Source organism: Onychostruthus taczanowskii, unplaced genomic scaffold (genome assembly GCF_017590055.1).
Source record: "Onychostruthus taczanowskii isolate IOZ18803 unplaced genomic scaffold, ASM1759005v1 scaffold29, whole genome shotgun sequence".
Taxonomy (NCBI): Eukaryota; Metazoa; Chordata; class Aves; order Passeriformes; family Passeridae; genus Onychostruthus; species Onychostruthus taczanowskii.
In genome coordinates this window covers 2,710,578-2,733,948 of record NW_024500239.1, presented here as the reverse complement: position 1 = coordinate 2,733,948, position 23,371 = coordinate 2,710,578, and the positions used below count along the sequence as shown (strand labels likewise).

The 23,371-nt window shown below is 39.6% G+C and overlaps 1 protein-coding gene across 3 annotated transcripts in view; it reads right to left on the bottom strand.

The window, feature by feature from the left end:
• The window catches only part of LOC121337775 (poly(rC)-binding protein 3-like), a 139,055-nt gene that overhangs the window by 47,911 nt on the left and 67,773 nt on the right, over positions 1-23,371 (bottom strand). For all 3 annotated transcript variants that reach the window (XM_041408095.1, XM_041408093.1, XM_041408094.1), the window contains exon 2: positions 12,520-12,678. In XM_041408095.1, the coding sequence (XP_041264029.1) occupies positions 12,520-12,597 (78 nt within the window). In that variant the 5' untranslated portion in view covers positions 12,598-12,678. The remainder of the gene's footprint in view (positions 1-12,519; positions 12,679-23,371) is intronic.

Here is a 23,371-nt window from a genome sequence, read left to right as displayed (position 1 = left end):
ATTTTTGAAATTTTTGTCCTCTAACACTCTATCCAGTGATAGACTCATAATAAAGTGGTACTGACTTCACTCTGCAGGAAAGAACTACCTGCAGTGACCTTGAGTTATTTTTACCAGTTGTTTATACGCACATAACGTGAAGCTGTTTGTGCTTGCAACTCCTCACATCCTGCTCACAAGACATGAAGACTTTTCAGTGAGACGAAGTTACCTATTTCAATGAACTCTGGCATACCGTTCCTTTATGCTCTCTGCAAGTCTGCACCAACACCTGACTGAGGGGAACAGTCAATACACTGCTGGACAGGCTGGAAAAGTGGGCTGGGACAAAGCTCAGGGAGTAGCATGAAGTCAGACGAAAAGCCCCATGTCTGTGATGGAAAAAGCCCATGCAACAGGACAAGCTGGACAAAAACTTGCTACCTTAAAACTGACTTTGCAGAAAAAGTCCTGAGGGTCCTAACTCAGAACTTCAACATAAATAAATGAGTACATCAGCAGCGCACCCCTGATCAGTCAAAGGCTGGACTGCATTAGCAGGAGTGTAGGCAGCAGGCTTGAGCAAATGGCTCTTTGTCATTCTGTTTCTGAGAGCATGCCTGGAGGATTGTGGCCTCTTCTGGGCTCCTAGTACAAGACAGACAAAGACACATTAAGGTGAATTCAATGCAGGGCTACCAAGCTGGTCAGGGGACCACAGCACAGGACACATGAGCAGAGGCTGAGAGAACTATATTTGTTCTTAAGAAGAAAAGACTTGACAGGGAAGTCTTACTGCAGTGTACAATAAGGAAAACAAGCTACAATATCAAATTCCCACTCAAAGTGAGGAAAAAAAATACCATGGGGATGGCTGGACATTGAAAGAGGCACCCAGAGAATCATCATCCTTAAAGGTGTCAGAACCCAGCCTGGGCAAGGCCCTGTGTAATCTGCTCCAATGCAATCTGCCTCAGGAGGTCAGACTGGAGGTCTTTGTGGGTCCCTTCCAACCCTCACTGGTCTGTGATTCTTCAGCCTCATTCCCACTGAAGTCAATGCCTTCATAGCCACAAAGTTCCTCAGTCCTCTGAGGCCCCTTCTCAGGTTTGTTCTCAAACTGTGCTTTTCCTGTTTGCTATTTTCCTTTCTTTTCCAATTGCTCTTTTAAGATGGCATTCTGCACTCTTGTACACACTGAGCTGAGAACAGATATTGTCCACACAGGAGCTGCAAATCTTCCAGTGCTATCTGCTTTAAAAACCTACAGTTCTGCTGGCCAATGTAGAGTAGACCTTTACACTTCACACAGCTGTGTGAGTGTTTTTGGCAAAGCTGCTTGTGTCCATTTGGGACTATGAGATACCTGCACCTCTGTACATACAATGCAGAGAAGCAGCTCTGTGAGAATGGGCATGAAAGAGCTCACTGCAGTTTTCTGTCTTCTAACTAAATTACTGTAATATTCTCTTAATATGCGGGAGACAGCCATACCAGCATGCTGTGTAGGTTCTCAAGTGAGATGCAGCTTTTTTGTTAGCAGTGACACAAATCTGGGACACCCAATCCCCCAGATTTTTAAGACCTTACTGTTTTTTACATTATCATTGTAACTGTCAATCTCACAGTGATTGCTGGGAAATACAGGGAGCAAGTCTCTCAGTGATGACAAGGCTTGGGAATCCCCCATGTCCAGTAGTTCCTATCTGACCACTTAGCACATCTGGCAGTTTTATCTTAAAAACTTATCCCATTCTTCTCAGTTCCAGCTTTCAGAAATAATTACTTTCATAAAACAAATTCTTAGGTGGTAGAAGGACCTTTTGCAACTGTTTCAGTTGCTATGGGCAAGCAACTATATTTCAGTCCATGGTATAACTTCAGGTTTTGTATACCTGCAGTTTCATTAGAATATGTAGGCCTTGTCTTGAACCTCCAAGGCTCTGTCAGTAGAAACTTAATACAAAATCTGTCCAAATCCATTTGATCATCTTGGGTCTCAATGAGAGATGCTGTTCTTTCAGAAATGAATGGATGGGTCATGGGTGATAAATGCAAAAATATCTTCCTTGGACATAGGATAACATATATTGCTTCATGAAACGAAAAGCCATGTACTGTTTGTAGCATTGGTAAAAAAGATGGTCCATTTCCAGCATGGAAATTAGGAGTATTTAAACAAGCAAAGGAGAGCATAGAATAAAAAGATTCTCAAGCTGATTGTTTCACTGAATTCTCTGTGAGTTTTGCTTTGGATTTCAGTGGGGACAGGAATTCTGCATGACTGAACATCACCTTGTTAGCTATTAATGAAGGGCACAAGCTACCAAAGAAATGAGTGGAAGAACAGTGTGAATACCACTGAGAAAAAAATATTTCAGTAAGACTGGTGACCAGTTCCGTGGAACATGCTAGCAAATGTCACTGTAATCATATGGCGTACCTCAAATCTCCCACTCATCAAAGGGTAACTTTAGAGTTATTCTATAAACCAGTTTCTAAACATCCAAGCCAATGCCACCTCTCCCTCTACTCTGGAAAATGGGATTCTGCTTGGCAATGTGAGGTAAGGTCACAGGGGCAGAGAGAAGCACTAACTTCACATGGACATTTCAGAATTTTTTCAGAGTTTTGCTTTATACAAATTACTGGAAAAAAAACCCAAAACCAGAATGGTTTTAAATGGGTCACTCCAGACTTTTCTGGGGCCTTAGCTTTTTCTAGGAAAGCCCCAGGAAAGTACTGGTGACAACAGATCATGTCTTTAATTATGATGAGAAACCTCACAGAAACCTATTTCAGCCACAGATTAAATCAAAAGACTCTTTTGACATAATTCTTCAAACTACCAACAGTACTTCACCAAACCTTTAATGTTTCTTTATACAGTCCAGTATCTCTTTCATACTTTTTCTCATATCATCATGAAGTAAGTTTACTGCTAAATGAGATACCTAACACCATTTTTATGACCCTCAAGTTTTAGCATTATTTCTAACCAAGGTTACTTTAACGGCTTTACCTTCTCAGAAAATATTTCTAGATCTGCCAGATATCAAATGTGCTGTAGTTAAGTGCATAAGATGTCTGTCACCTACATTGGTTCATTACAAGTTGGGAGTTCAGTGTAAGTCAGGCAAGCAGTCCAGGGAGAGACAGTGGAGGATATTTTGTTCTTAAAGAAGGAGGAAAGAAGTGTACTCCCAAGGGTTTTTGCCTTTTCTCATCTGCAGTAGAAGCAGACTAAACTGACAGTAACATATGCAAAGTTTGGTGAGAGGAGCCTGCAGCTGATGCCAAGTTCAGCCTCAGTGCAGGTCAGACAAGTGCTTGATCTAGCTGCATTAGCAAATAATTGCCTATTACAATATACTAACAATTCCTGAACTATTTGTTGTTTTGTAGTGCTCAGGAATATAAGCTAGCAGTAACTATTGATCATCAATTTCAGACTGATTTATTGACTAACCATCCACATGTAAATATAGTAGAAAAAGTCACATGATAACAATTACTGAGTTTCACATAGTCACACTTGAACAGCAGATCAAAAAGAAGTGCACAAAAAGAAGTTATAAAGGGGAGCACTGAAACTCAGTGGGAGAAAGACAGGTCCAAGCCAACCCATCTGGCAGACTGATGCCAGAGATAAAAGTACTACCCAGGCTCCTTGGCCTCAACGTGTAAACACACACTCTCCAGAAGCAGCTGTGCCACAGCACCCATGCTGGATGACTCCAAAATGCTGCGTGTGTCTGCCTACACCCACTGATCCCTCCTCATACAGACACAGGTATATTCGTTTGTTTGTATTTAAAGTCAATACACACACGCAGGCACTAAACAGACAGGTATCAACTTTCCTTGAAGGAATGCCAGCAATTTGGGGGGCCTATCCTGAGATTCATCAAAGGGGTCTGAGTTTCAGATGGTGCTGCATACCCAGCCCAGGTAATGCTTTCCAAAGGACATTCCCACCTGGTGACTACATCTCAAGCAGGAGAGTGACACCTGTGCTCGAAGAGTCGTTTTGGAAAGCCTCAGGAAAATTTGAAATCTACATGCTGATTTCAAATAGCCTGAAGATAATTCTCAAGCCTGGGGGACAGAGTTGTCATTATGATTTTCTTTAGTAGGAAATTTCTAATCAAGTAGATAAAACAAGAGCTGAACCTCACCAACAAACCCTGGGAGACTGCCCAGCATCAGTAAAGTATATTTCTAATCAACCAGCCAATTCACTGAAGATAACTTAAGGAAAAGCAATGGTAAAAACAGGGGATGGTTTCTTGCATGTTGAAATGTAGCATGTAATATTTTTTGCACACCTTATTCACAAGAATATGAACAAGAATGTGATGAATTTTGTTCTTAATGAACACTTGGGAAGTGGTGGACCTATCAGAGAGCAGAAAGCTATTTCTGCAGACTGTGCATCATCTGTGGTCAAGGCAAGGCAGCATCAGCAGAACAAAACGGGGTAGCAAAAATTCCTGTGAGTCAAGGCTTTTGCAGGGCTCTTGATGGTAAGAATGACTAAACAAAGATATAAAACTGGCTGTAAAAGAAACCTATTTCTTAATCAATTATCTTGTGAGTCCTTTGAATAGCAGAGAAAGAAATCAGTCATAATAAGAAAACACGAGGCTTAACAAATTACATCAAACCTTGGTTTAAAGATTAACCTTTAGTCTGTAAGCATAAAGTGTGAAATTCCGTGAATTTTTCTAAGTGTGAGGTTGGTTTAATAATTACTGAGTCCTGGAAAATCAAAACAAAAACAGGTAGCTATTGTGGGACCATAGAAATGCACAGCTCTTGCTCTATTATCATGCAGCTTTTATTAGCAGTGCTATGGGGCAAATGGAACAAAAACTTCATAGAATGCCTGAAATAAAGCCATGTCTAGAAGGAAAACACATTTAAGAAATAATGTAGGAATACATGCTTTCACCTCAAAACATCCAACTAAGCACAGGCTCCATCCTAAAGCTTGAGATTCCTTTAGGCAATGCTCTGATTTCACATGCTACCTACTTCCTATAAAGCAGGATAAGGTAGAAACAGTACGGCTGGAGTCTACAAACAAAACAGCTTTGAAAGGAAAGGAATACAGCCTTCCATTAGGGGGAACACCCATCATGGGACAAGGAGAGGTCCAGGCAACAGCACACACCAGCTGTGCTGATAGTGCTGATAAAGTTATCCAGACCCAGACCAGTTGTCTTTCTCCCATCCATAAAGAGTTGTAACATAACTCTGCTCTCTCTCTCCTCACCTTAACCTGAGGACAGAGTAGCCAATAGTCACCTAAACTCATGAATATGCTTGCGTGGAAGATCCCAAGAACATGTTCCACAAAGCCATTCTGAACATCCCGTTTGCATGGAGCATGTGGGGCATCAGCATTTTTCAAAGACTGGAATAAAAGTCAGTTTTTGGAAACATGACAGCCTCAGAGAAATCTGTCAGCCTCAGAGAAAAAACAGCCACCTAGAGTAAAGTGAGAGTCTGATTTGTGTTCTGGGATTACGTGGGATTAGCCTCACTGCCATGGGATATCTCATGCTCCTAGGTGATGCTTCAGTAGTCACTGTCTGCTGCCCACAGCCCTAATTTAGAAAGGCATTGCAGTCCAAGGCCTTCCTTACAGAGTCATATCTTTTGCTAACAAATATGGTAGTGTATGAGGAAGTCCAAAAATTGTTTCTTCTAATGGACATTCCAGTATTATATATCTTCTGCATCTAACATTTTTTTGGGCTGCTATGACAATGGGCATTTTTCCTTTGCTTTTTGATAGCCAACGGGTAGCCAGCTTACATTCAGTTTCACACCTAAGCTCCCAGTCTTCCCTGCTAAAACCAACCCAAAACTCAGTTCTGTCCCTGTGCTTGTCCCTGCACCTGTGATGCTGAAGCAGCAGCACTGAGCAGGGTGCGTACCTTCTGCAATCTCAGTTCATTACAGTCACGCACTGATGAGGAGATTTTGTTTGGTAAAAGTGGGAACACTCAGCTATGGAGATTGTTTTTGGGAGTAGAGAGTGCCCAGGGGCTGGGGGAACTCTCTCTCTCCCTTTCTGCTGATTTTTGAGGCTAGTGAGAGGATCTTGGCTGCTCCTACAAAAACACTGAGAAGAGGTCCATCTTGTGTTGTGCATCTGCATGCAGAGTTTTGTTCCATGACCAGGCTCTCAGGTATCACAGTAATGCAAGCAAACAAAACAGGAACTATAATAGCAATAGGCAGGACAGTCAATCCTCATAATACCCTGACAGTGTTTGTGGAAACTGGAAAGAACAGAACAAACATTGGCTTGATTGGCATTTTATGGCTTGGATTGTATTACTGACAAGGTGATTCTTAAAGTTACTTTGTAGCATTCTGTATTTCAATAAGTAAAAAAATTTAAAAAATGGAAAAGTAGAAGGTCATTACCTTTAAGATGAGGAAAATTAATTTCTGTACTTGTTTTATGGTCTTTCAGGGAGGCGATTAAGCAGGCACCAAAAAAGTGGCCACTAACAGAAATCCCTGATGCTAAAATGGTATTATCTGTACTAATGAAAAAGGCAATTTTTCTTCATGATTTTATTCTGTATTTGAGCTTTTAAGCCATCACTTTATGAGTCTAAATTTTATTTATTTTTCTTGTAAAAATTCTGTATATAGCATCACAAACTAATCACCAACATGTCTGAAAGTCACCACTGAAGCTGGATGTAAGCCACTGTAACCAGTGCTTCCAGTGCCACAAGTCACCCATTGATCCTGCTGAAATAATTTCGAACTCAGATACCTTGAGTTCCTCAGGGAATGTAAAATTATGCTATAAGTACTAAGGCACTCATAGGGTTTTGTCCAAACCCAAACATTTGACTGCAGATACATCTTTCTAATTCACTGCTGCTGAATGAGAAATGCATCACTGAGCAAATGGTATCAGGGAAAGAAAAGCTCCACTCAGCCATCATATCTTTCCTCCATCAATGCAGATTATACAATCTAATAGTACATGTGCTACTCTTCACTGGACATGTTTAAAATTTGCATAGGAGACTTACAGAACATAACAAAAGTCTCTATACCAGATTTTTTTTTTTTTTGGGATTCCCTTTTAGATTTATTTTCAAAATAGTATTTTATATCATTATTTCCAGCCACAAGCACTTATGGCATTCAAAATACCGTAACATTTGTATTTATAATGTGTATTTATGAGAATGTTTAAGAAAGCTAGGCATAGTCTCCTCAGTCTCCTAAAACTTTTGTTATTTTTCTGTGAATTCCCCCTCTGTCAGTCTTCACCATCACTCACACATGTGGCACCTGCTGCTGAGCACAGAACTGCAGGTGTGATTCTGCCAGAACAACACGGTAATTACTTTCTCCTTGCCCCATGATGCACCAACGCCATACATCCAAAATTGTACACACTTTTGCTGAAATAGCTTTCCTCTCCAACTTAGCATATCCCAAATGTGCCACTCTCTAGGCACTGACACATCTGATGCTTTTTAGCCTTTTATGCTTTCCAGATTTCCCTCTGTCACTGAACATGTATCTTCTAAATTACCTTCTCCAGTTAATTGCCTCAACTCTCCAATTTACAGCTCTCAGTATTTGGCAAGAGTCCTACTTTCCTGCCAGTTTTCCCCTCACTCCTTCATCCTACCTGTAAATTATTTCCTTGTTCTTCCTAACCATCCAACTTCATTAATCCATTTTGGTTTTTATTGCTGGACTCCATTCTCTTTCTCTAAAAGATTCCTCAGGCTCAATACATTACTATATTCTACTTTGGTTTCTTGCAGACTTCACTGCACCCAATATAATTTCATCAATGCACATGTTCACACAGTGCCTTTGGAAACAATGCATTATTTCTCCTGCAGGTTTGTACTGGGGGGAGGAAGCAGAGATTCTTGCACCACCACTATGAGATGGAGGTGGATCTCATAGTGGATTTGTGACCTGCTGCCCTTTCTATGCTGGCCCATTTGAATATTTTCTCCTGTTCCACCTCATGGACCTGGCTTTTAAATCTCCATTAAGCTGCTTTCCTGAGATTTAAGACCTTTCTACTGCCACAGTCTCTTTACCATCCACATCTAAAATTACACTTTAATGCTGAGTCTCCAGAGTCTTAATCAGCCTGTTAACACTGGCTGTGTATAAAACCAAACTAGTCCAAAATCATGTAATCATTATCCAATATAGTCCAAATAGATGCTTTATCAACAGTTATTTCTTTCTGGGCATGAACTGACCAAACCTAGTTCAAGACCACTGCAGATGTCAAGTGCTAACATATGTTGGCAGATACCTGTGGGCAAGGCTACAATTTCCAGTCTTTCAACTTCATTACCTGAGGCAGTAAGCAAGGAAAAATCAGCCACAAGTCACGGAAATAGAATATTCAGCAAAAGGTGAGCAAGGAATGGTAAGAAACATGGAGGTCTACACCTATATCATATGACATGCAAAGAGGCGAAATAATTTTTATCTTGACAAAAATTTAGAAAGGAAGAAAAAGTAAAAGATACAATTCTTTTGGGGCCTGAGCTCCATACAGAAGCCTCTCCATACAGAAGGCTCTGATGGCTGGGGGCTGTTTGCCTCTGAATGCACACACACTACATTCGTCTCCCTTATGCCCTTCGAAACCACTGATGTGGTCTGGGCAAATATTGCTATTCTTGTCTTTGCTGGAAGCAGAAATCTTGCAATCCCTACAATACTCCAGTCTTGCCCATAAATTATAGTTTTGAAGTAGACAAAGATAATAAAATATCCATATTCATTCACGTCTCTTTCCTACACAGTGATTTTACTTATTTTACTTCAAGAAACAGCAAGAATCAGAAGGAAAACACAAAAGTAGGGCACTGTAAACAGCCTCAACTCATATTCTCTGTTTTTCTCTACTGAAATGTATGAAACAGCTTTATTTCTTAATGTGGTGCATCTTTCTCATTAATAAAGGATGAAAATGAGTATCTGCATTATTTAACATATTCTATATTTCTAGCTGCATGTCCTTTAAAAGACTCTTCTGTTTCTGACCCCTCTGGAGCAGCATTCAGGTAACTTGGTCAGAAAGGTGCTGAGCAGCAGAGCACAGTGCCTGTGAAGTGCAGCTTTACAGGATGAATTGTGTGGCTTGTCCTTAGAAACCTTCAGTGATGGATGGTGCAGCACGCCCAGGCAGCCTCCTCCCCTCCTGACATATCCTCGTAACAAGTTTTTCTTAATCTTGCTTTTGAGATTTCCTACACTGAAACTTGCTTCTCTGTGGATGCAAGGAATGCCTAAGCACTGCCCTTGCAGCATCCTCACCAACACCTGCCCTCTAATTCATCACAAGAAAATGTGACAAATGTTTTGTGTTGCTTATGATTTCAGGGCTGTAACACCACTGTAACTTTTTCACTGATGTAAGATGGCACAAGATGAAAATTAGGCCTTTCATCTTACATCATCACAAAATCTCTGAAAGTCCCAGCTCAGGAGGACACCTTTCATACCAGGCCCTGGAAACACTGAGGTTACCCTGAGGTTAACCTTTCATACCTTGCAGTGGCTGGCTTTTTGCAGGGCCTGCAAAAATTCTTTTTCCACTTTCACTGATAAAAAAATTGCTGCCCTCCCTTTAACACCATGTTTTCTGCCATGAGAATAGCAAGGCTGCGCCTTGCCTTGTTGCCAGCTGGCTTTTCTCAACCCTTGCAATGCTGTGGCTGAGTGTCTGTGCTCCCAGGAGCTATCCCAGCCTCTTCAGCCAGAGGCTGCAAAAAAGCCTGGCAGGAGCTCAGCTGGATGCACAGACACTCCCTTCCCCAAAGCAAGATAAAGCAAAGGTGCTGATCAGTGGTGTCCTACCTGCACTGGGGAGACACTGGCCCTGGCTCTCCCAGAGCTCAGGACTCTTCCTATTTCTTTTCCTCACACCTCATGATAATGTCTTTTGTTTGTTTGTGCCACATAATTTGTTTGTTGTGGTGGCTTTTTGATTCATTACCTTCTTGCAGAGGTCTGGCCACTCATATAGATGCTCATTTTTCTGCAGGTATAGAATTTACCTTAATTGCCTCATTAAGATGTCCATTCTTGACTTGAAGCCTCTATACAAATCACATGAAAAGTACACGCTGAAAATTTCCTAAGTCTGCAGGACTTACAGTCAAGATAAGCAAGCACAGTAGCACAAATTATGGATTTCCAATCAAAATGCATGCAAACAACACAAAGCACATAGGCCTTTCCTATGCAAAGGTACACTGGTAATAATGGTTTAGAAATACAGAGTTAAAGTTAGTAGGGAGAGGTCCTCATTTTCCCATGCAATGCATTAATAAATAACATTAAAATTATTTAACTTTAAAAATAACTGAATCCAGTTTGCTCCTGCTATTTTAAAAACCTTTTTATTTCTCCTCTTCTCTCTCAGGTTATTTATGACCAGTTATTTACAGACCAACTTCTGCTTCTAGACAAACTCTTTTGTCTAGAAATATTAATTAGAGATCAACAATTTCCACAGATGTCATCACCACAACAAATCTCAAGGAGAGTCTAGAAATGTGTTTCTTCTTTTCCAGAGGCACATACAGCTTTCAGAATGCTTTCTCACATTGAGTTCATATTGATTCAGACCTCCTTCGTTCCTCTGTATTATTTCTAAATCACTGAAATTACATCAAAGAAACAGAAAGCATCTGACTTTTATCACCAAAATAAATTCTGATTTAATGTACTCTTTCCAATACTTAGGCACAATAGGATACATGATTAGAGCATAGTGGAGCTAACAGAATACCCATCGTGCCTTGTTAACTGAGGACGCATGGTATAGATCCAGGTAAAATTTGAACTTTGTAGCTTTTGTGGGTCTAATTTAGACCCTTGGGGCTACATATGCATTGAAGTCTGGACACATAACATCCATTATTGTTAAAAGTGGTTGCACACAAAATCAATTATGTTTAACAGAGAAAATGAACTTTATCTGATTTCATTTCTGATTTTAAAAAATCCCAATAATCCTAGCCCACAGTTTAAATAAAATGTCCTGAAAATGACAGATACTTCATTTTTGCTTTAAAGGCATGATTCTGAAACAAGCAGAGCTGTCTGACAATGATTAAAAAAGCCCAAAACACCATCACTTAAGCACATGGGAATGTGACTGCAACTAGTAGGGCTGCTTATACCCACTGGGATAAGTAAGTGTTCAAATGCTTTCATGGATTGGGACCAGAAACCAGTAGAATCAACCCTGAAGACCTAATTTTGAGCACAGACACGTGTACAGATTTTAGGTGGGTTTTGTAAGAGAGAGTGTTATTAAATTTGTTTGACAGATCCCTATTTAAGATGCAGATTTACACACCAGATGCCTGCCTGAAGCTGAATATTTCAGGGGGAAAAAAAAATCAAAATGGTTAGATCATTTCTGAGAAAAAACATAATTTGATCTGACATAACCTAATTTCTGAGGATTTTAATTTGCAAATTTAAACTCTACCCCCTCACACTTTCCATAAGTAAAATAGAATGGGAGATACCTTAGTGTCCTATTTGTGCTATGGGTTTATCATACCATAGATTGAAAACACCCACTAGTTTAAAATGTAGAAGTATTTTAGTTATAAAATTAAACTCTAGGAGTAAAAAAATTTTTTTAGATTTATATATATAAATTCAATCTCCAGAATAACAAGCATAATATATTCACTATTCCCTGTTAAGGATGAGACTAAACCACCTCCTTTCTATAACATTCATTCATTAAGCCTAAAAATGCCTGGAGTTGCCTGATGCAAATAATACAAACAAACCTATGAAATGTGTTTTTTAATTAAAAGCCCAATTTATGATCTGTCGATGTGAAATAAGCAGCAACCAGACTGTTAAATCTGACAATACTGAACTGGCACTTTGTCTAAGGCACCGATTTCCCACTTATCTGCAAGCTTTAAGTGCTGCACTGGACAGAAAGGAAACAAGAGTCAGTCTTCCAACCCAAACCCGCCGGGACCTGGACAAACCCCTGGAATATCAGGGGGCTCACTCTGATGAGATGTTAACACCAGAATAATGAAGAACTGGACCCCATTTGCATTCAATAGAAATAGACACCAACTCTGTGGCAATTATTTCACACGAGTCAATGTTCTGGTATCCTAAAAAAGCCCTGCAAAAATCAGCAAACGCTGAGAAAGGCGAGCTGTATGCGGGTCAGCCTCCTGCAAGGGTCTGCCCAATTTGGCTCACTATCAGTGGAAGAATTCCTCTTTTTTTGCTGCCGGATCCGCTCAAAATGGGTTCGTTACAGGCAGGGTTTGTTTCAATGAGCTTGGGCTGCAGCGTGAACTTCAGCAGGATTCCCTGAAAAGCAGGGTGTGATTTTTTGGCCGTGGCAATGGTGCTTTTGACTCAAGGTGGAGGAGGAGCAGACCCTCTGTCAACGTTAGTGCCAGGCTCTGCTGGTAGCTGCACACACACTCAACACACAGGCAACAGGAAATGCTTCACCTTGCCATGCATGAGAAGGCGTATGGTAAGAGTGACATTGAGACCTCCTTCAGACACTTTTCCGTCCTTCGTGTTCATCCTGGCTTTGTATCTTCAATACTTGAAAGTAGCTTCGTTTTTTTTTTTTTTTTTTTTTTTTCTTCTATTCACTCAATCAACCTACAGAGAGAGAGAAAGAAAAAAAAGAAAAAGTACCATTGAGTGGCTGAAGCTACTCTGAGCTGAGAATATCATGTTGTACAAACCAATTAACATTCCTTCCTTTGATTTTCTGGACTACAGTTTAGTGCTGAAAAGGCTCCTTTGATTATTACCCCTCCCCATCCAACTATTTAGCCCTTTACCAATTACAAGAAAAACTCCCTTTTGAAACCTTTAAAATTTTCTTAACTTCCTGTATTTCAAAGTTGAAAGTACACAGCACAGCAGAGTAAAGTACAACGTTTTCTTCTGAAGAGCACTTTGTTAACCTCTGCGGTGTGTATATGCTACATACATATATCTACACATGCATTTTTTTACATGTGCCTGGTGCTGTTTTTATTTCTCTCTTTGTTACTACATCTTTCTCTTTTTGCTCTTGCAGAAGAGATATTTTTGTTTTCTCTCTAGCTAGAGAGATATTAATTCTGAGCCTAAACACTGATCCCTGCCAGCAACAGCGGATGACACATTATCAAAGACATCTGAATAACTAAGAGCCACTTGCTGTTGTAAATCTGGGCACTGTCTGACTTTGTTTTTGTCTATGAGGCCCAGAGGTGGCTCAGTCCCTCAAAGGCCAAAGCTGAGCTTCAGCCCTAAGTGGAAGGAAGATTTTTCTTAATTCCTAATGACAAATTGCAGATTTCCAGTCATTTACAAAGCCATAAATATCCTAAAATGCTAATGAAAGCTGCGAGGGCTGGCTTTGAAGGGATAAACAAGCTGCATTATGAGTTTATTAATGCAAGGACATTTATCAGCACAAACAAAAATGCGGGCAGGAAGGAATATTACCAAGGGCAGACAAATTCTGTAGTAGAAAAGGCTTAGTGACTCCTTATTTAGTTTTGTCCTTTTCAGGCTTATTTTATAAAGCATAAAACCCTTAGATATTATGTCTCTCAGTAACCATCCCTTTTTTGTTACCCATCCTCTGTAACAACCCTATTAGCTTTGCATCTTCGGGCTTCCCAAATATTTACCTTGCACTATATATAAATAGGGCACTGGCTATTGAGCACTCCTAGGGACACCCATTTTGTGTTTTGGAGTGGCAGGCTGCTCTCCCCTTGCAGAGATTGCTCAGGCACGGGACTAAACAATTGGAAGGGCCTATGGGATCATTCTCCTAAAAGCTCTGGAGGAAGTATCGTGAGGCTGTTTCACCATTTGATTCAGCTCTATCCTAAGAGTCACTAAGCGCTTTGCTAGATCAAAGTGAAGCCCACATTGGCTGAACATGTTATGTGTGAGAGACATCAACAGCAATTCTTAAAGAAAGAGCCCAAGAAAAGCTGATGGACTTGCTGAGCTGCCAGCAATCAGTGATTCACGGCACCCTGGGAGACTGCATCCAGACCTGCATTTCCCATAGCCATTGGTGGACAGATCCATGAATTTGTTTAGTGCCTTCTTAAATCCATACATCTGGTCTCCAAAAGTGGGGGTGTTGCACATTTAATATTAGTATGGAAAAACGTTCTCCACTCTATGTGGCTTAAATTTGCTCACTGATATTTCCCCTTGTTACACATTTTGCCCTTTGTGTGTTATCTGAAGACTATCACACCAAATCATTTCTGTGAAGCTGAAACTTCTCATTTCAGCCAGGGGCTGTGAGTGGCCAAGCCACTCCTGATGTTTTTGCCCCTGGGAAATACACTGGAAGAGTTTTCTCTCAAGCCTCTACAGGAATAGTAGGGCCACAGAGAGTTCCTGTGCCTTCAGTGACTGCAAGAATAAGTGGCAGACATGCCTAAGGAGAGATGAAAAGAAAGAGTGAGAAAGAGCAGCTTAAACTCCTCATTCCACTTTCCTGATTTCCCCTAACCCAGCATGAACTCAGGGTATTTAGTACCACATCCTCCACCACCCAGACCACAGCCGCTGATATAAATCCATTTATTTCACATTTCTAGGCTTATCACTTACACTACATATTCCCTATCTCACTGAAGAAAGGGAGACAAGAAGCCAGGTGCCTGGGTGAGAAGGCAGAAAACAGAAGCAGCCTGGCCATGTCTCTGATGCACCACGAGTGCAAGAAGATGACAGGAAAACATTCCAAGGTAGATCTCAGGGAATGGCAGAGGAGGGTATCAGCTGTACTCTATTTGTTTAAGATAAGACCAGGACTCAGGGGAAAACCTGCAACTGGATGACCATGACAGCCCTTTTTGAGAAGTTCAGAGCATGGAGCAGAGGAGATGACTGCAGTTGCTCCCAGGCTGAGAAAGGGAATGGTCTCATGCTGCTCACCTGCTCCTTGATGAGGGAAATGTCCTGGCTCTGACAGCCCAGTATTTTTTGATCTGTCAAAGTTAACCCAACCAAACCCAAAATGCCAAACAGGAGCACTTTGGTACATAAACATCAGCTTTAGGGCATGCTTGGAAGATTTCAGGAACAGCTGTGTTTCAAGTAGAAGCAAGGTATGTAAGACCTCTGTGGATCAAAATTCAGTGATGAAGGTACAGTTGTGTTTCTAATGAGATGTATTCCCATTTGGGAAAAATAATTCCAGACTAGAAACAGGTTCACAGTTGCTGTGGCCTCTTACTACTGGCATGCTACAGTATCACTTTGGGAAAAAAAAAAAAAAAAAAAAAAGGAGGAAAATCTTTACCCCAACAACAAACCAATCTCCACCCAAGCCTGACCTTTTCCAGATAAAACCTGAAAAAAAATCAGTAGTAAAGGCTAACACCTTCTGGGTGCTTTTCAAAAACCCAGAGATTAGAAATTAAATTCCACCACAAATATTGTTAAAAAAACGACAGCTATTTGATTTTATGAAGGATTTTGTCACTGTCCCTCCTCCCAACAAGCTTAAACTCTGGCACCTGGCACTGAGAACAAGAACAGATGTCTGGGGGAGGGCTGGGAGTGTGTGTGCCTGCAAGGAGTTAGGCAGCTGTGTGAGATACAAAAGGAATTAATTCAAAAAGGCAGTCTCACATGCTAAGGAAAAATATTTAAAAGCTACACATACAACATGAAGAGAGAAGACTTTTTACTATGCCAGGTCAACCACATCTGCCTCAGTTGTCCTGAGAGTGCAAGTATTCTGGGTAAAACATTTACAGCTTTACAAAGTAAACCTACAGCACTGTTAATGACCTGGTTGTTTTGGTTTTAAAGACAGATTAAAACAAAATGTGTTGTTGTACTTCATTACTTTTAACTTTAAAGTAATTTTTTTAAACTTTTAAAGCAAATTTTTTCTGCAGACAATGTTGCAAACATGCTGACCTCTGAGTGCATGCAGATGTCAGATCATCACATTCACAAGGAAGAGCATGGTTCCCTCCATGGAACCTCCTACCAGACAGCAAAACATCCATGTATTTATAAACCTACTGCTGTCATATACAAGAGCATAGTGAATATTTAATTGGTAAAATAATTTCCCTCTCCTTTGCAAAGTCAGCATTTTGAACAATTTACTGTGTTCCTGCCTTGTGTGTGCCTCTCTGTGAGCAAACAGGAGGCTGCACACAGGCAGCTTTCCTATCTCAAGCTCTGTGCAGCGAGGTCCCATGGCTATCCTGGCGGCTGGGAGAGCTGAGTCTCAGACTGAAAAAAAAATCAGTTCACACTTTTCTTGATGCCAGAGGAAAGTCACGGGATTCCACAGGTGAGCAGAGAGTACTGTGCAGGGAGGCACTCAGTGGCACAGCTAAATGTTAAAAGTGAGGGTATTTGCATTTTAGCCTGCCTTCAGCAGAGAGCTGGCAGTGACAGGAGGACAGTTGGACAAGAACCTCTTCCTGACCTTGGGACTCTGGACCAGAATGCACAAAGTCCAAGATCTGGCACTCTGCAGCTCCAGGTAACAAGCAAAAAATATCATGCCCACAGAACAAAGGAAAGTAGCTCACATCAGGTAGTTCCCAGCAAACTGTCTTTACTTCCTTTGGGGCTTTTCCATTGTCCTGTGAACATTTCCACTGCTGTTTATCATATAAAAAGCAAACGTTTTTCTTCAGGTAGAAAAAGACATCCAAATGCATTTTAAAAACCACAACCTTCTTAAAACTTCAACAAAATGGATGTGGAGTCATATGTAAATACCTTTTATCTGTAAGTATATGTTTCTATGCATTTTTAATATGAGCTATCTCAAGCTGGCATATACCCACAGGTCCTACCTGCTCAATATTTATTGCACATAATTTTTTAACATGGCTTTTTGGTAATTGTGGGTAGATTAGGCAAATAAAACAACAAGCAGCTAAGCCTCATGTTCATCAGACTGCTACAAAACCCCAACACAGTTCTTGGGGATTTCAGTGAATTAATAAAAGCTACAAGATGAACAATACAGCTGAAGGGCAGTGTCACAACCCCCACACACGCACACACACGGAGGTTAGGAATCCTCTTGGCTGAGGGGATAATGTGAGATGGCTGCCTGAAGCCTGAGACATGGAAAGTCAACCTCATGACCCCCTTTCTTCCTACCCCTCAAGCCTGCTAATTCCCTCCAAGAAAATAAGTAGGCCATTGCAGAGAATATGTCTGCACAGTGCTTTATAAAAGATATGCATGTTAAGGTGACCACTTCAGACCTGCAGGGTAAGAAAGCAGCAGGCAGGGATGCCAAAGATGAATAAAATCAACATAGTACCAAGGTAGACACCAGGCAATTAATCTCTGAGTTTAAAGCCCAAATATATTATTTGACATCTGTGAATCTGCCAAGAGAGCTACTCATCTCTAAGATCCAGAGGGATGCACGGGAGAAGCGAGAGAAAGAGAGTGTGCACAGGGTGAGGTGGGGTGGAGCTGCACAGTCACCGAGGCATGCAGGAAAGCAGAGAGATGCAGAGAGAAGAGAAGGAGAAAGGCAGGGAGAAAGAGAGAAATTTAGCTTCAGATAGCTGATACAGGGAACAGTGTGAGAAAAATCAATGTGGAGTCGAGAACCACCTGGAAATATTAAAGAAGGAAGCCTGCTCTGCTATGTGAAATCTTGATTTTATGGTTGTTAAATCTGAGCTGTTGGGAAAGAGGAAACTGGCCAGAGCATCCAGCATAGCATTCTCTGTGTTTGGGCCTGAAAACCTCTTGAACCTAATAATGATGCTTCATCACTATGAACTGAAAAATGTAATTATGAAGAAAGAAAAGAAGAATCTACTGACAAAATTGAAAAGAACAAATTCCAGCTGTTCCACTGGAAGAAAAAAAAAAAAGATAAAAGAATGGGGAAATGGTAGTGACTGACATTCAGGAGAAACCACTTCTAATTCACGTGAGGATGGTTAACCTGAGTTTCCATGTATCTGTAGGTTTAGAAAAAGATAACTTCTTTTTCTTAAGTGAAACATGAGAAAATCCCGTCTGTCACAGTAAACATGTCATTTTCATAATATATGGAAATATCCCAAAGAAGGGGTAACTAGGCAGATATCAAGCCATAGACATGGGGGCATGAAAAAGAAGACTAAGACATTAGCAGAGTAATGTGAAGATGAACAAAGAGATTTCTACTTCTTCATAAGTGGAGTGTTTCTGTCCAGTTTTCAGTTCTTCATAAGTCATGATAAATCTCTTTGTTCATCTTCACATTACTTTGCTGATGTCAAAAAAAAGAAAAAAAAAAAAGAAGATAGCAAGAGTAAATAAGAAAGAACAGAGAGAACTGAAACACAGGAAGTCACGAAAAGGCTGTAGCTAAGTCCTCTTGATCACAAGACTCCAGGTGGAGGGAGACCTCCCAGGAATTGGAAGAAACACTGAGAGGGATCACGATGAGAAGAAATAACCTGTACTTTCAGCAGAGCACAGTTCTTTGGGGGCAGATTTATGCTACTGACATGATTTTAGTCTTTCATTTAAACTGGAGGGAATACAGGAAGGGATAAGGAACGTAATAAAATTGCCACAGGACAAGAACTGATGACAATATCAGTAGAGTCGACATATTTGGCCATACAGTAAGGCTTAAAATTAGAAATAAGTTGTCTGCCACAGACAGGTTCATGCTATCAAATGAGGAGATGACTACTTTGCTTACAAGCTCTTTGATAAGCTAGGCAGCTGTTATCTGTGACTTTTCACTTGAAAGTAACATATCTGGATGTCAAAGGACTAAACAGTGTAATTACCCAAAAAAAACCACTGGCAAACGAAAACCACCCTGTCCCCCCCCACTGGCCAAAAACCAACAACCACAACTACAGGTGAAATCCAGAGCAAAACCAGCTCAGCTGCAGTTGTGTTAATTTGTTTCAAGGAACATTTTTTCAAAAATTATTAAAAGAGATAAAGATCTGACAATATTTACAGTCTCAGCTGAAGCAAAAGAAGACAACTGGGTATTTGCTAAACATACATTTCTTCAGTTTCTGTGTCAACTGAAGGATAAAGACATCCACTGTTACTAAACCATATTGTTGTGAGGTTACTAAAAAAGCTCAAAGGAAGCCCACAATAACATAACAGTAATAATAATGACAATTCTTAAAAGGATTTTTCTCCCAGTAATAATTACTTGCAAAGGAGAAATCAGGCTTTGGAGCACTCCAGTTTTACACAGAAGCCTCACCAGAAGAACCTGATTAATGAACAATAGCTAAAGAAGCAGGTGTAGTATCAGCCTTTCTACTTTATCTCTTCCATCTCCCAAATTACTAGAGAGGACTCTATACAAAGGAATAAGATTATGCATTTTATTCACATCCTTATAATTTATGTCCCCAAAATAGATTTAATGCTAATCTCTAACTCTTTCATAAAGAGAACAAGATCTGCAGATACTGGCTCCCTTAAATTGTATCATGGCCCATTTTAAGTAGGGGGATAGTTGGTGTGAATCCAAAAATCCAGAAATGAGAAAATTAATTTTTGTGTTACCAGAACAAAGCTTACATGTGTCAGTTGGTACAATGGGTTTTTGCTAAAAAGGTAAAATAAGATAAAACAACAGCTCAAGAATGAGATTTAAACACTAGAGAGAAGAAGGATTCAGGAAATTCATAAATTACATGCTCAAGGAGATACAAATAACACCTAAGAAAAGTAAGCTGAATATGGGCTACTAAGAGAGCAGTAACTGAGTATACAAACAGATACAGAAAATACATGTTTGTGGGTTTTTTTTAAAGTGGTAAAATATTAGTGCAAAAGTCAAAGGGGATTAAAGAGCAACACATTCTTCCACCAGCTAACAGCCACTAACCAAAAAGCAGTTACACATCTTACCAAGCCCTGTGCTCCTTTTACTAATTATTATAAAAATCTCTTTATCTGTCATATGCTAAGATCTGTAGTTACTACAGATGGTTGGAAGTTGTAGTTTTGCCAAAGATGTGAAACAGATAAGGAAAGAACAGGATGAAAAAAATAACAGGACAACTTTTACATGCAACTGAAAGTATAAAAACTGGCAAGACTCCAGGAATGCTGCCTTTTGAATGTAATTTTATGAAGTATGTGAAGTGACACTAGCTTTTCCTTGATATGTTTGATGGTGTTTTGCCTGAGGAAGAACCTATTCTATCTACAGAAGAAGCTGCGTTCTCCCTGCAGCTGCCTTTGTGTTCTCCCTAAAACGAGAAATGCCCTCACCCTATACAACTGACATCTCATTTGCTGAAGATCACTGAATGTCAAATAGTCTTTGAAGAGAACAGCAAAAAATTAGAGACTTATTTTTTTCTATTCTCAACTGATGAGTGTTTAGCTACTGAACTTGATGTATATGAGTCCTGCTCTTAAAATGGACCACTTTTCCTCATGCTAGTCAATAAGCATGAGCTTTAGGCAATTACACTGGTTGTTCCCTTTTTGATTTCTTAAAGGAAGTAAACAGCAACATATTTATTGACTCTTCTACTAATAATGTTTTTTTTTGTAAAGCCTTTTGTATAAACAATAAGATGCGAATTTATTACAGGAGGAAAAATCACAGAAGCACAATAAAGACTATTGTCTTGTTCAAAAGTTTTCTACTATCAACATTTAATGACAAATTACTTATTTAACATAAATTAGTGTCAAAATATTATTCTGTGTGTGAATAGACAGCTACACACTGCCAAAATATTGAAAGTTATCCCATTAGAAAGCATCACACAGGTAATAAATGCTACCAAATGTCTGGAAATGAAGTATCAGGAAATCTAGAAAAACTACATAATGATATACAGCAAATGCCAAACAGAACTGGGATGTGACAGAAGTAAGTAATTCCCAGGCTATGGAAAACACAGGGATTCTTTTGCCAAAGGTATCTTCCATCTTTCTAATTTTTTCTCCTTCCTTCTGCAATTATTCTGGAAAGAATTGCCCTGGCAGAAATGCAGAGAGCATCTTTACAATTCCCCATGAACTACAAGACAAGCAGCGGAGTGAGCATGCCAATACTTTGTACAAACCCAGCAGCCAACTAGTGCTTCTGCATCTGTGCAAAAGCCAGGCAAATAAAAGCTCCTGTAGACAGAAGCTGACATGCTGGACTAATGCAACACAAATGCTTCTACAAGAAAGTTGTGGCAGCCCACTATAAATTACTCCGTACAAATATTCTCCAAAAGGGTTTGAGGATGAGCAGGAGGACAGTGCAGAAGGTGCCTTCTCTCCTTTCCTAATGGCAGCAATGAAATGAACTGTAAGCTTCATCACGAACCTGCCAGTTTGCAACATCAGGGAAGACAATTTATGCATATGGTGGGCCAGTTATTCACCAAAGACTCTAAAGCTATAATCATAGCTTTGAGCATAAAATCAGCTTTAACTGCCACTTTATCCTGTGGCTCCAAACCCTCAAGTAAAGCACCACATTTCTCAGACTTCTGGGATTTTTTATGTTGCTTGTTTCAAATGTAAATTTTACCTTACTTTGCTCATGTTTGACTAAGAAACAGACACTCCAACTAACTTGGATTAATCATTCCATATGGTGTGAGATAATAAATCTAATAAAGAAATGTACGTGTAAGTCACAGGGAAGGTACAAGTAGCACAAGTAGCACAGAGGTCTGTCCACCACAGAGTAGCTTACCAGAATGGTCTATCATATGGGATGTTTGGTCCACACCTATTCCTGGAAAAATCCTACATTCTGATGACCTAAACATTGTGAATGTGTGGTGTATTTGTTAAATAATCTCTACTCCCTAAAGCCAAATGCATGATTCTGACACTTCCTCAATAAATAATGTCATTCTGGAATAGTGTTTAAATTTTAAAATTTACCTTAATACAATTTACAACAAATAAAACAACAGCTTTGCTTGTTGATTTAGAAATAAATGTACTTGCAAGAAGACAGTCAAGCCTAAGTCTCTTTCCCCTTTTTAAATATGTAAAAGAGAATAGAGAAATTGCCCACACAGTCTATTTCCAATATATTTAAAGTAAGATTTATGTACATACATTAAAAAAAAAAAAAAAAAGAAGATACATTTCAACATACTATGCATATATGCACAGAATATGGTTAAATAATGACAAGTAAGGTATAATTTTTTACATGACGGATGTGGACAAATTTTAAAACATTATGCACCACATTGCTGGGGTGTAATCTAATAAACAAATATTAAGAATAGAATGATTTTTAAATGAGATTTTTACATTCAATAAAAACAATCTCACAGACATAGAGATCTAACATTTTTTTTGCCAGTACATATAGGAGTAAGCACAAGTTCTTATTGATCAAAGGAAAAAATTCCCCAAACCAGAAAAATAGTCAAGGAAATACAGAAGCTTCTTTAATAGGAAACATTAACCCACCAAGTATGTTCCCACTGGGCACAGAACAAACAGATATTTAAATATATTTGGGGTTTTACATTTCCATTGGTGTTGAAATTATATCTGTCCTAGAATATATCTTTGTCCAACCTATTTGTAAATTAAATGCTTTCAAGACATATCTGGTTTGATAAACATGAGTCAGTTGTTTCACTCAAACCACAAACATGGTTGTTGGTCAGTGAAATGAGGCTAATAATAATGATGATATATTTAACTTCATTAAACATAAAAATATTACATATTGATATAATTGAACATCTGACAAAAACAAACAAAAATATCACTTTTGTCATCACTTTCATGATGTTCTTTACAAGGCTGTGATTTGAAAATCCATTCAAGCTTCCCAATGAATAAAATAAAAAATATTATTTAAAGAAAGGGAAACTCACACAGCCTCTCAGAAAGGGAAGAGGATGAGCTCCAATCCTTCAGTCACAAGGGGATGGGTACCAGCCTCTGGAGTGTGAGTCACAGGCTCCCTCCATGGACACCCACACTTGTGCTTGCTTGAGGCAAAGAAGGAATTGTCTCAGAAACCAGTCCAAGAGCAGCACAGCTGTAACAGCTGCAAATAGGGCTGAGTGCTGCAAAGACTTCCATCATTCATGGGGATAAAAGGGGAAAACAAAAAGCAATGTTGCAATGTCCTGCCAGGGCACTGGAATTGTTGCCTTCAAAAGCCACTACCTGAATATTTAAGTTCTTGGCAACTGATTGTTAGTGAAAACATACAGCATTACACAGATTTCACTGTGACATTAATGACTATGGAGCAGGTAAGAAAATCCAGTAAGTTCCAGAGTCTCATCTGGAAAAAGATTTAACAAAAAAAATCTCACCCAATCAAAAAAACCAAAACTCAGCCCAGAGTAAA